This window comes from Gastrolobium bilobum, unplaced genomic scaffold, assembly GCF_033153095.1.
Source record: "Gastrolobium bilobum isolate Gb01-03AN ecotype WA unplaced genomic scaffold, APGP_CSIRO_Gbil_v1 utg25016, whole genome shotgun sequence".
NCBI classification, from domain to species: Eukaryota; Viridiplantae; Streptophyta; class Magnoliopsida; order Fabales; family Fabaceae; genus Gastrolobium; species Gastrolobium bilobum.
In genome coordinates, this window is record NW_026897739.1 from 1 (window position 1) to 14,099 (window position 14,099).

The window sequence follows — 14,099 nt, forward strand, 5'->3', positions numbered from 1 at the left end:
TAACAAAACTGTTGAACCTTCATCCTCCGCATCTTCTTCTAAAATCTTAGAAAAACCTCTGTTTAAACCTTTCAAAATGAATGATCAACTTAGGAAAGAGTTTGCAAAGTTAAAACCTACTCAATCTCAGTCTCAGGATGAATTTCTTAAGAAAATTGATGAGACATTAACTACTTTAACCATTCCTGATACTCCTCAACAGTCTCATAATAGGGAAACACGGTCCACTAAGCTTATCAATACTTTAAGTCAATGTGATTAATCCCCTGAGTCAGATAACAAATCTGAAATTAAAATTAATCTTATAATTGGTATTAATAATTGGAGAAACCCTTCCAAACTGTATTACCAAAAAGCAACTGCTCCTGATCTTCTACTTGAAGAAATGAATACAAGCTTCAAAAGTTTTAATGATAACAACGTCTATGAATGGAACATAGATGGCCAATCAGAGTATAACATACTCAATACTCTGCACCATATGACTATGGTTAGGGGTGTTCATAAACCGATCCAAACCGATTCAAACCGCAAAAACCGAACCGAAAAACCAAAAACCAAAATAACCGAAAACCGAAAAACCAAAAACCGAAAAAAACCGCAAATATTTACTGGATTGGATCGGTTTTCGCTTTGGATATTGAAAACCGATCCAATCCAAACCGATCCAAACTTATTTTCTACCAAATCTTTTTTTGTTAATGTAGTATTCATGCCAATGATCTATGTATGGGTAAGAAGAATTCAGTTTTATGTTTTAAGTTTACTATGTTATGGAATTTCTGGATTACTTTCGTTAATCTAGTATACATGGTAAAGTTTTTTGTAGAAGCTGTGTTTTGGCCAGTGTTCATAGTGGCCACTTTTGCAGCCATTATAATTTATAAGTAGTAAAACAGTGATTTCTGTAAAAGAATTCATTACTTTTTTTATTAGAACATCGATCAATAATTTTTTTATTAGTGATTTTGGAAGACTTATTACTACGGTATTGTCAAAATTTTATGCTACTACCAATACAAAGGATCCATGACAAATAATACTACTCATTTTTTCTAAAAATAATTCTTATAAGTTCTGTTTTTTTGGCTTTTTAAAAAACCGAAAACCGATCCAATCCAAACCGAAAAAAATTGGATCGGATTTGAAAAAAATTTCAAACCGATCGGATGATGTAATGACCAAACCGAAGGAATTAGATCGGATGGTTTTTTGCTTCAAAACCGATCCAATCCAGACCGCGAACACCCCTAACTATGGTTGCAACTGCCTATCAGACTTCTCATAATTGTTCTGAAGGAATCATTGTCAATATTATTGTCTCTGGCTTTTCTGGTCAACTCAAAGGTTGGTGGGATAATTATCTTTCTGAAGATGAAAAAATTTCTGTTCTTGATGCCATTAAAGTTGATCCTGATGGCATTCCTATAATCTCTGATGGAAAAACTATTCCAGATGTTGTTAATCAATTAATCTTCACAATTATCCAACATTTCGTTGGTGATCCATCCTTATGGAAAGATCGTTCTGCTGAACTCCTATCCAATCTTAAATGTAGAACCTTAGCTGACTTTTGTTGGTATAAAGATACCTTCCTTACTAGGTTTACACTCGAGATGATAGTCAACAACCTTTCTAGAAAGAAAAATTCTTAGCTGGTCTTCCAAAATCTTTAGGAGACAAAGTTAGGGATAAAATCCATCATCAATCTCCAACTGGAGATATTCCTTATGAGCAATTAAGTTATGGACAATTAGTTGCTTATATCCAAAACGTAGCTTTAAAAATCTGTCAAGATGATAAAATCCAACGTCAACTTGCAAAAGAAAAGACTCAAAATCGTAAAGATCTAGGATCATTCTGCGAACAATTTGGTCTACCTTGTACTACAAAACCAAAAAAAAACATAAAAAACAGGAACAAAAACAGGTTAAAACTTTTAGGAATTTTCGTAAGAAACCTAATTACAATAAAAGGTTTAAAAATGAAAATCCTAAGCCAAATACTGAAACAAATAAATCACAAAATACATCCAAACCAATTAAGCCAACTATTTGCTATAGCTGTGGTAAACCTGGTCATATTAGTAAATATTGTAGGCTTAAGAAGAAACTAAATAACCTAAAATTAGATCCATCTATTGAAGAACAAATCAATAATCTTCTAATCCAATCCTCTGATGAAGAATCTGGAAAAGAATCTTCAAAAGATTTAAATCAAATCCATGAAGATGATTTATCTTCTAGTGAGGATTCACAGTCCTCGCAAGAAATTAATGTCCTCACTAAAGAACAAGATATTTTGTTCGAAGTCATAGATTCAATCAGTGATCCCCAAGAAAAGAGAGCTTACTTAGCAAAGTTAAAATCATCCTTGGAAACCAGTTCTTCTAAATCTAAAGAGTTGTTGGTTACTAATAAGTTTAATCTTAAAGATACTCTTAAAAAACTAGAAAAGAGTATTACTATCAAACCTATAACTGTCCAAGATCTTCAGTATGAGATCAATATTCTCAAAACTGAAGTTAAACAAATCAAAGAACAACAACAAACTCATCAGAACATCCTTCTTCAATTACAAAATGAAGAATCAACAGGAACGAGTATGGAAAATACTCTGTCTAAACCAGATGAAGATAAAAATCTTAAAGATCTAGAATTTTTAGGATTAATTAATCAATTAAAAATTCAAAAATTCTACATCCCTATCAAACTCAATGTAGATAACTTTGACCTTGAAATTGAAGCCCTGTTTGACACAGGGGCAGATTCAAACTGCATTCAAGAAGGTCTAATTCCTACTAAATATTTTGAAAAGACTTCTGAACGGCTATGTACTGCTAGTGGTTCAAAACTTCAAGTTAATTATAAACTTCCTAAAGAAATCATTGAAAATGATAATTTAAAAGTTGAAACATCGTTTCTCCTTGTTAAAAATCTCAAAAATGGAGTTATTCTTGGAACTCCGTTCATCAATTCTCTTTTTCCTCTAACTATAACAGATGAAGGTATAATTACTTATCATTTGAAAAAACCAATTCTTTTTAAATTTCTTAAGAAACCCATCATAAGAGATTTGAATTTTATCCATTACGAACAAAAGCAAATCAATTTCCTTAAAGAAGAAATTTCTTTTAAGAATATTGAAAATCAATTAAAGTAGCCTGAAGTTCAACAAAAAATCAAAGTTTTGCTTGAACAAATCCAGAATACAATCTGTTCTGATCTTCCGAATGCTTTTTGGCAAAGGAAAAAACATATCGTAGATCTTCCCTATGAAAAGGATTTTAATGAAAGGTAAATCCCAACCAAAGCTCGTCCAATTCAAATGAGTGGTGAACTTCTTGCTTTTTGTCAAAAAGAGATTGGTTATCTCCTTGCTAAAGGTCTCATCAGAAAGAGCAAGAGTCATTGGTCTTGTTCTGCCTTCTATGTCAACAAGCAATCTGAAATTGAGCGTGGAACTCCACGGTTAGTTACCAATTACAAACCTCTTAATCAAGCACTTCAATGGATTCGGTATCTGATTCCAAATAAGAAAGATCTTCTTAATCGTTTGTATTCAGCAAAAATCTTTTCTAAATTTGACATAAAATCTGGGTTTTGGCAAATCCAGCTCAATGACAATGAATGTTACAAGACAGCTTTTACTGTTCCGTTTGGTCAATACGAATGGAAGGTAATGCCTTTTGGACTGAAGAATGCTCCCTCTGAATTTCAGAGAATCATGAATGATATCTTCAATCCTTACTCAACTTTCACCATCGTCTACATTGATGATGTTCTTGTCTTTTCCCAATCTATTGATCAGCATTTCAAACATCTTCATATTTTTGTAGATGTAATTAAGAAAAGTGGTTTAGCTCTTTCTAAATCAAAAATCAATCTTTTTCATACAAAAATCAGGTTCCTCGGACATACTATTTATCAAGGGACTATTACTCCAATTTGCAGAGCTATTGAATTTGCTGACAAATTTCCCAATCAAATCATTGATAAAACTCAACTACAAAGATTTCTTGGTTGTTTAAATTATGTGGCTGACTTCTTTCCCCAGCTTAATAATATGATCGAGCCTCTCCATAATCTTCTTAAGAAAGACCTTCCTCCCTGGACTGATGTTCATACCGACGTAGTCAAACAGGTCAAAGCATATATATATATATATATATATATATATATATATATATATATATATATATATATATATGAAAAGATCCATTTACAAATTTTTTTTTTACAAACTTACAAATTACACTATGTCTGACCGGTAATACTTTACTCAAGAGTGTGTTACCGGTCAGACATAGTGTAATTTGTAAACAAAAAATTTGTAAATATAACCTTTGCTATATATATATCTATATATCTATATATCTATATATATATATATATATATATATAGTGTTTTATAAGAGTTATGTTGTAGGAAAAGTGATAGTGTAATGTTATAAAGATTCGTTTTGTGTGCCGTAGTTTTTCTTTTTTCTTCAAAAAGTGTGGGCCCCACAAAATATTGTGTGTTGTAGGAAAGTTTGTTGTGTCATGTTAAATGACAAATGCAAACCTCATATATATATATATATATATATATATATATATATATATATGTAGGATTCTTTGACACCTTATCTGAGAGCCGTTGGATAAAAAAAAAATCAACGACTCTGATTTGTAAGCATGTGACATCATTGATCTTTTTTATCTAACGGCTATCAGATGAGGTGTCAAAGGATCCTATCTCATATATATATATATATATATATATATATATATATATATATATATATATATATATATATATATATATATATATATAACTTTATTTAAAATATAGTATATATAATTATTAAGATAATATAACATGATTCAACAACTGAATTTATTGAGTTTGCATTCTACAAAAACGACTTAGGTTGTGTTTGATACATATTAAGCGACACTACAAACACAATATTAGAGTCCAAGTAATGGAGTCATGTAATATTTTTTTGTGTAATTAGATGTTTGATAACCAATGTGGGGCCCACAAATTTTTTTATCATATTCATAGATAAAATTAAATAAATTAAATTGTAAAATTTGTGTTAGTTACTGTTTTGCGTATAATAAAATTAAGAGTAAATATCATTTTTGGTCCTCAGAAAATTTCACGAGGCCCGTTTTAGTCCCTAGCAAATAAAAAGGCCCATCGTGGTCCCTCAAAAATTCGATAAGGACCCATTTAGTTGAAATCGTGGTCCCTCACAAATTCAAAAAAAGCCATATTAGTCCTCAAAAGGACTAAAATGGGTCCAATTTAAATTTTTTAGGGACCACGATGAGCCTTTTTATTTTCTAGGGACTAAAACGGGCCTCGTGAGATTTTCTGAGGACCAAAAAGGGTATTTACTCTAAAATTAAAATAATCAAAGGGAAAGGGTTATTGGTCTTCTTTCCTTTTGTGGTAGAGAGAAGACTATGTAACTTGATTTTGTAGATAAACAAATACAGAAATTAATAGTTATTTGAGTTACTTCATGTGCAATACTTATGTTATTTGAACAATTTTATTTGTGTTTTGATGTATCTTATCTTAAACAGATTAAACGCTGCTTGCTCTAAGACAACGACAATTTAAACCCATCTTATTTAAACCCATCTTTGCCAAGTTGGTAAATATACAAATTGTCTTATATTCCATGTATTTGGACAATCATGGATTTTATTTCATGAATAGTGCTCAGGACTATTTTATTACATGAATAGAGCTCTGAATTTTATGTGGGAGATGTGCCTTGTTTATGGAAATTATAGCCAATTGACATGGTTATATGCGAATGTATGTTGTCTTTAAGCATCCAAATGAAATACTACGCTGAATGGGTTGTCTTGGCTGTAATGTTTGCTGCGAATGAATATAGAGCTATTTTTTTTTATATAAAGGAAGCCTCTCAATTATATATACTTGCAGTATGGTGAAGTTACATAGCCAAATTCCATGTGTTTACATGTGTACATGCTGTCCTTATATGTTTCATGTGCAAGACAATGTGAATGAACTATGGGCAGTAATGAAAGTTATGAAATGAAGCACCTATGATGCTAGAATCCCTAGCCAGGTGAACGGATAAGCTGGGCACCTATTAGGAGACGTCCTACAGTGAGCAAAGCTTATGAAGGTGCATACGGGTAAGTTGTTTGTTAGAATGTGAATGGTTAAGCAAGGGACCTCTTAGGAAAAAAAATCCTACATTGAGCTAATTAAGCTCATGGAGGTACCTATGGATTAGTATGTTGGTTGAATGTGATTGATGAATTGCGTGATTTTGTACTCCTTCTTGGCATCTTTAATAACAGAAATATGCCAACTCTTGATCTGACTTTACTAATCAGGGGAAGGAAACTTTATGAGGGAAAAACCTCAAGAATTGCTTGGTTTATTGAGATGTATTTTCACCCCACCTTGGGGCTATTTTTGCAGGAATGAATGAAGAATGGAATTTGGCTACTGAGGGCCTTAATTGAAGAGAATGTAACAGATGTTATTTTATTCTAGATGCATATAATTAGGTTGTTTAGCTATTGGATGTCATATTACTGATGCGTAGAATGACTTGTAATGAACTCTTGTCTAAGTAATTTACATGACAACTTTATTTTGTTTGTAATATTTTGTAAGGCATGTATGTAAATGATGGCTAAGCATTAGCCTTTGGTAATTAAGTATTATGTGTGTGGATTTCAGGTGTTAGTTGAAGATAACCTCATGATGTGATAGTTAATTCAAAAAGGACTTATGAATATATGGGCGTGCGGTTGGTATCCATAAATGTTGTATTCAAAGTATAGGTGATACTAGTATCCTGTGGCAAACTCTTTACTGCTTTGTGCGCTGACCCGGGGCGGGGGATAAGTCCTGTGGCTACCGGCTGTGAGGATACCCTGAAGCAAATCAAAAAAAAAAAAAGTATAGGTGATACTCCTTGAGGACCTAAAGAGAATGACTCAATCCAAGGCCCTACTAGGAACATTGGTGTCCTTACTTTCCTGAAGAAACCTTGAATAATAACATGTGAATTGAACAACCCAGCTTATCTATACTTGACAGCATAAGATCCATAAAAAAATTCAGGACCTTTATGGATAGAAGCCAGATCCAATTAACCTTAATTGAGAGCAATAAAGATTGTAAATCTCCCTAAGTACATTACCTACTTCAGAACCAAAATGAATATCTATCCTAGGATTTGCGACATGTAAGAAAACTAAGTGGTTGTTGTAAATTTTATAATTATATTATTGGTTGCTTGAGTTACTGATTATATGAGGATTGATGGTGCTCAGGTGCGTTTTTCTTTTTGTGCTCTAAACCTTCCGTTGTCTTAGAGGACTGTTGCTTTTTGTTATTCTGTCATAGTCCCCAACTTTCCGTTTCCGCTTAAATTGTCGTTGTTACCATATGATAAGGGGTACCGAAAGGGTCGACAAGAGGTGGCAATTTGTGTCAACAGTTTGTGTTTGTGTCGGGTCGAGGTTTGATAAAAATATAATCACACTCAACACAAATAAAGATTCATGTCAAAACCTTTAACATAAACATAACTTGTTTTTTTACATGTTAACACAGACTTGCTTTTCTGTGTCACGTGGGTTATCATAATACGACACAAATAAAATACATATCAAATATTACCTTTGTTAATATTGTGTTAACACGATACAACACGAATAATTTAAAAAAAAACTAACACAGGTCACTATCGTGTTAGCATGTTGGAAAATATCTTCGATACTAGTTTTATAATCACGAAAATTCAGTACCTTATTTCCTAAAATTGAAAAAATAAAATAAAATATATCTAACTTTGTCTATTCTACCCACAATTTTATGGTCAATGACATCTGAGTCTCATTTTTTTCTATTTTTAATAAAGGAGTGGATATTTCCACCAAAAAAAATAAAATAAAAGAGTAGATACTCTCGTAATACCAAAAATATGCTCAAGTGTTTAACATTATATAAATTTTTTCATTTTAAATTTTGCCAACACAAACACATGAATTTAAAAAACGACTGAAACGATTTCATGTAGTGTTCCCATCGCTGCATCATAATGTTAGATGTTAAGAATTGTCACCCCCTAATAATTATGCCTTGGACCATGCCCTTATGGTACTCATCTTCCGAACATTGTTTCAATGCGCAAGTAACTATCCCATGTGGCTTCAAGCAATAACCAATAACAGGTAATCCCCTCTCTACACTTGTGCTGTACACCGAAAATGAAGATAGAAACTTAACTCCCGAACACACTGGAAGGGGAAGCCATATCAACTAATTTCCATTTCTTGAAACGCAAAAAGCATAATGATGATGGTTACGGTTGCCCCTAGTGATGTGTACGGGTCGAACCGAACTGATTTTTTTAAAAAATCGAACTGAATTGATTTAAATAATTCGGTTCAGAAATAGTTCGGTTCGGTTCGGTGGGAAACGGTTCGGTTCGGAACAGGTTCAGGTCGACCCTCTTTTGAAAAGAAAAAATTTAAAATTTAAAAAATAAAATTATAAAAATCAATTTGGTTCGGTTTGAAAACGGTTCAGTTCAGAAACGGATCAGTTCCGAAAGGTTCGGTGCTTAAACTGATTTTAAAAACTGATTCGATTCTTAAACTAGTTCTAAAAACCGGTTCGGCTCATAAACTAGTTCTTTAAAAACCGGTTTGGTTCATGAACTGGTTCTTTAAAAACCGGTTTGGTTCATGAATTGATTTTTAAAAACCGATTATTTTAAAAGACAGATGGTTATTTTAAAAGACAGTTCGGTTCGGTTCATATGGTTCGATTCAATTTTTTGATTACTTTCTAGTTGCCCACAAAATGAATTTCCTTCGTTCAGACAATCCCTTACGCCATCCATTCAAAAACTTTTTTGCCACCCCATGGCCCCTCCTCACCTCACCTCTGTCCCTATCTTTTGGCTAATCCCATCGCCATCATCATATTCATCTGTGCAATCATCCTCTCCATCACCCTTTTCTTTCATTAATTTCTTTGTGTCCTATATCCAACAACCAATCCTATGGCCCCCCCTTCCGCCCCATCTTGACCAAAAGGATCAAACACGAGTTAAAACAGTTTTCCTGCTTCAAAATGGTGAAGTTCTCTTGCTCACGACTGATTTCAAATAACAAAACCTGTCCTCATAAAAATACTATCTTTCTCTTTGAAACATGTATCTAAAACAACATGAATTCGAAAAGCTTCGAAAGGTTTATATTATATTTACACTCACAATACACAAATTTATCAAACACAGCTCGCTAGGGAAGCAGAGTATGAAATCAGAAAACTGAAAAGGGAAACAAATTAAAAACAAATGGCAGAGTGAGATTGAAGCCAGATAAAGGCAAGGTAAGGACCCTTGATTATTGTGCTTTATCCTTGACAAGATTCGAACTTTCAGGCTTTTTTTCTACCATAGAGATCTGGGTCTCTTCGAATTCGAATCAGGACTAATCTGTGGAACAGTGAAATTATCATCCCTCAATCTTGATCTGCTTCCTTTGATGTTTGTAGACTCCTTTGTCTCATTGTGCCCAATTCTCCAATCCATTTGTGAAGAATATAGAGGAGGTGGTGCTTGAGGAACCCAGATCCCCATGTTCTCAGGTGAGAAAGAACCCAGATCCCTCTCAATATCAGCATCAAGCAGTGGAAACATGTCATCACCCTGTGCAGTTCATCAGCACGTTACAAATCTCAGATCCAAATATAAAAAAATAAAATAAAAAAGAAACTATAGGGATAAAGAAACTCATTGCAAACCTTAGAAAAACCAAAGGGAACAGAATATGAATCGAGAAAGTCTTCGATCTGCCAACCAGGGAGAGTCTCTATCAAGTACTGGGATATGCTACTAGCACTCGTGGAAACAGTTCCTTCAATAGCTACCAAGCTTCCCCCAATGGAGGGAGAAGGAGGTAGTAGTGTTGTTGATGATCCTGAAGGAGCGTTCTTGGCGATCGAAGGTGGATGTAAAACGCTAGAAGAAGATGAAGAAGCAAGAAGAGTAGTAGACTGTGACTTGAAATCAGAACCATTGATCAAAACGGAATTAGAGGGTGTTGATGAATAAAGCTTAGAAGAAGCAGAAAGCTTAACACCAGTGAGAAGGAACCTATCATGTTTCTGAGTGTGTTCGTTGGCTGAATGAATAGACAAGTCACAATCTTTGCACAAAATCGCTCTGTCTTGCTGACAGAACATGAAAGCTCTTTTCTCCTACAATAAAAAGTAAAATCCCAAGAAACTGTAGTTCCTTTTCTAATATACAGCGAGAGAGAAAGAAAAAAAAAAGTGACCCTTTTTTTTTTGTGCGTGTGTGAAAAATAAGAAGAGGGTTTGTTGGTTGGTTTACCTGGCAAACATCACAGAGAGGGTATTGTTTTGAAGAAGGACGGTGAAGAGAGAAGCGTTGATGCTTGGAGGCGAGCTTGTTTGCGTGGTGGACACGGTGGTCGCAGCCGTCACATAGTACGGCTTCATCGGCGGTGCAGAACACCGAAGCGTCGTCTTTGTTGCACACGTCGCACTGGATCTTCATTAGCTCTGACCAATGTTTGTTTGGTTCTGAGCTCTGAACTGAAGCTTTCGGGTTTGAGAGGAAAGAGAATAAAGGAACAGTTGAGGTTGGCCGAAACTCGAAAAGATAGAAATGATGTAGAATTGCAGTTAGATAAATGGTCAAGTGGTAAAGGAGGCACTATAATAAGCGAGCCATTCACTCTTGAACTGAAGTTAGATCTCTTACTCTTTGTTTTTTAATTAGATCTTTCTAGCTTTGTACTATTACATTTTTTTATATATATATAATGGATTTTATTAATCTCGTATAAAAAAAAAAGATAATTATCTCATGTCATAGAGATAAATTAGTAGGCTTCACCACCTGAAAAAAGAAAAGAAAAAAAAAATGGTACTGTTATCGAAAGGTGTGTAGAAGAGAAAACTTATATAACGTGACATAAGAATAATTTTTCCCATTTATAACTATCTCAAAGTGTAGTGAGTCTCGATATCCCCGTAAATTTCAACTATAAATTGACCACGAGACTAATTTCTGTATTTGTTTTTAAGAGTTTTTTTTTGTTAGTCGGAATCTTTACCCTGAAACAAAAAAATTTCTGATATCAATTGATTGATAGAGTATTAACAAAAGAATTTCTATTAATAAGAAGAATAAAGAAGATTGGCGGGAATCTTTACCTATTCAGTTTGTTTGTGTTGCCAACTTACATACACCTATTTGGGTGATTACTATTAAATTTTAAGTGACTATGTCATCTTCCTTGTAATACTAAAAAGTTAATAAGTTAAAATATACTTTTTATCCTTTGCACGTGTCACTTATTTTTAATTTATTTTTTACACTTAAGTTTTTTATTTAATTATTATATTCTGTATTATTTTTAATTTTTTCTTCACAATATTATAGATATATCAAATCCAAAATAAATGTCATGTATATAAATTAGATAATTATTAAAATTTAGTTTTATATTTAATGATAAGTTTATGCTGATTGCATTGTCTTATATGTTGGGAATGGTAGGGGAGCCCAAAACCCATTGCAAGGGATACATCCATGGGCCAAGCGATAAACCACAATAAGTGGGCCGACACCACATTTTAACCCAAAACCTTAAGGCTGTAGGTTTATGGGTCTTTTTGCACTTATATAGTCATCACTTGGTCTAGGTCTAGCCAATGTGGTACTTCATTACAACTCATACTTGAATACTTCCAACATCTTCCCCTCAAGTATGAGACCCAACATCATGCTCCCCCTTAAGGGCAACTTCTGCGGAAGTCTTTGTTCTTTAAGTATTGGAGTCACACTAGCCTTCTGCAGAGGCCTTGAAACATCACCATCTCTAAATACCCAGCCCAGCCAAACCTTTGGCTCTGATACCACTGTTGGGAATGGTAGGGGAGCCCAAAACCCATTGCAAGGGATACATCCATGGGCCAAGCGATAAACCACAATAAGTGGGCCGACACCACATTTTAACCCAAAACCTTAAGGCTGTAGGTTTATGGGTCTTTTTGCACTTATATAGTCATCACTTGGTCTAGGTCTAGCCAATGTGGTACTTCATTACAACTCATACTTGAATACTTCCAACATCTTCCCCTCAAGTATGAGACCCAACATCATGCTCCCCCTTAAGGGCAACTTCTGCGGAAGTCTTTGTTCTTTAAGTATTGGAGTCACACTAGCCTTCTGCAGAGGCCTTGAAACATCACCATCTCTAAATACCCAGCCCAGCCAAACCTTTGGCTCTGATACCACTGTTGGGAATGGTAGGGGAGCCCAAAACCCATTGCAAGGGATACATCCATGGGCCAAGCGATAAACCACAATAAGTGGGCCGACACCACATTTTAACCCAAAACCTTAAGGCTGTAGGTTTATGGGTCTTTTTGCACTTATATAGTCATCACTTGGTCTAGGTCTAGCCAATGTGGTACTTCATTACAACTCATACTTGAATACTTCCAACATCTTCCCCTCAAGTATGAGACCCAACATCATGCTCCCCCTTAAGGGCAACTTCTGCGGAAGTCTTTGTTCTTTAAGTATTGGAGTCACACTAGCCTTCTGCAGAGGCCTTGAAACATCACCATCTCTAAATACCCAGCCCAGCCAAACCTTTGGCTCTGATACCACTGTTGGGAATGGTAGGGGAGCCCAAAACCCATTGCAAGGGATACATCCATGGGCCAAGCGATAAACCACAATAAGTGGGCCGACACCACATTTTAACCCAAAACCTTAAGGCTGTAGGTTTATGGGTCTTTTTGCACTTATATAGTCATCACTTGGTCTAGGTCTAGCCAATGTGGTACTTCATTACAACTCATACTTGAATACTTCCAACAGGACCTTCCTCTGCCTCTGTCTCTACCTCTGCCTCTACCCCTTCCTTGAAAATTGTTGGAACGAGTATCGGTAGAAGCCTTTAATGCTTGCTCATATGTGTCTTCCTGTTTGAACTTCTGTTCATGCACCACCAATGAGCTCTGCAATTCATCAAGTGACAAATCATCTATATCTTTAGATTCTTCTATAGCACAAACAACGAAGTTAAATTTTGTTGTTAATGATCGAAGAATTTTTTCTATGACAGTTATTTCTTCTGTCCTGCCTCCATGAATTCGCATTTTATTGACAATGGTCATCACGCGAGAGAAATAATCTGCAATTGATTCTCCCGACTTCATTCGAAGTGTTTCGAATTCCGAGCGTAAAGCTTGAAGCTGCTGCCTCTTTGCTCTTGCAGAGCCTTGATACTTCTTTTTCATGGAGTCCCAAATATTCTTGGAAGTTTCTTTGGAAAGAATGGTTTCCAAGATAGAACGGTCAATGGCCTGGAAGAGATAATTCTTCGCCTTCAAATCCTTCAACTTTTCTGCTTCATGAGCTGCTCGTTGTGCTGCTGTCAACTGAGCTCCTTCTGCTAGTGCTGGTTCAACAACACCATTGGTAACTACATCCCAATATTCCTTGGATCGAAGGAAATTCTCCATCAACATGCTCCAATGATCATAATGACCATCGAAACGTGGAATGGCTGCTTGCACAAAATTAGAATCTGTGGCCATGACTCTTCACTTTTTTTTTTCTTTTTTCTTTTTTCTTTTTTTTTTTTTTTTTTTGCAAAAATTGGTATTTATTGATAGAGAAAGCTTCTGACTTTTCCTGTAAAAAACTAAACCCACGTTTTTCTAGAAAAATCATCAATAAAGGTAATTAAATATTTTTTACCTCCATTAGAAATTGGATTTATTGGACCACAAATGTCTGAATGCACCAATTGCAAAATTTCCTTTGCTCTCCATGAGTTCCCTTTTGCAAATTCAGAACGATGTTGTTTGCTAACAACACATTCTTCACATACTGAGGAATGAGGAATTGTGATTTGAGGGAGGCCTGTCACCATATTTTTCCTTTGGAGCGTCTTCAACCCACCAAAGCTCAAATGGCCATAGCGAAAATGCCACAACCATGAAGGATCTTTCATTTCAGCCATTAAACTAGATTGGATTCCTTC

At 34.8% G+C, this 14,099-nt stretch overlaps 2 protein-coding genes across 2 annotated transcripts; both read right to left on the reverse strand.

Annotated features, from left to right (window-relative positions):
- Window positions 1-9,278: 9,278 nt before the first annotated feature.
- Window positions 9,279-10,695, reverse strand: LOC133309683 (B-box zinc finger protein 21-like). The gene is made up of 3 exons (XM_061510474.1): window positions 10,403-10,695; window positions 9,811-10,266; window positions 9,279-9,715 (listed from the first exon to the last, which is right to left on the reverse strand). Exons 1-3 carry the CDS (start codon window positions 10,586-10,588, stop codon window positions 9,458-9,460), a joined length of 900 nt encoding a protein of 299 aa, XP_061366458.1. The 5' UTR covers window positions 10,589-10,695; the 3' UTR covers window positions 9,279-9,457.
- A 2,157-nt stretch (window positions 10,696-12,852) lies between these two features.
- LOC133309675 (uncharacterized) lies at window positions 12,853-13,350 on the reverse strand. The gene has a single exon (XM_061510467.1). It carries the CDS (start codon window positions 13,348-13,350, stop codon window positions 12,853-12,855), a length of 498 nt encoding a protein of 165 aa, XP_061366451.1.
- Window positions 13,351-14,099: the final 749 nt, after the last annotated feature.

Coding starts and splice junctions, on each gene's coding strand:
- LOC133309683 (XM_061510474.1), bottom strand. CDS start 10,588: ATGAAGATCCAGTGCGACGTGTGCAACAAAGACGACGCTTCGGTGTTC. Junction 10,267..10,402: donor CTCTCTGTGATGTTTGCCAG/GTAAACCAACCA, acceptor TTTTTATTGTAG/GAGAAAAGAGCTTTCATGTT. Junction 9,716..9,810: donor TTCCCTTTGGTTTTTCTAAG/GTTTGCAATGAG, acceptor TGAACTGCACAG/GGTGATGACATGTTTCCACT.
- LOC133309675 (XM_061510467.1), bottom strand. CDS start 13,350: ATGAAAAAGAAGTATCAAGGCTCTGCAAGAGCAAAGAGGCAGCAGCTT.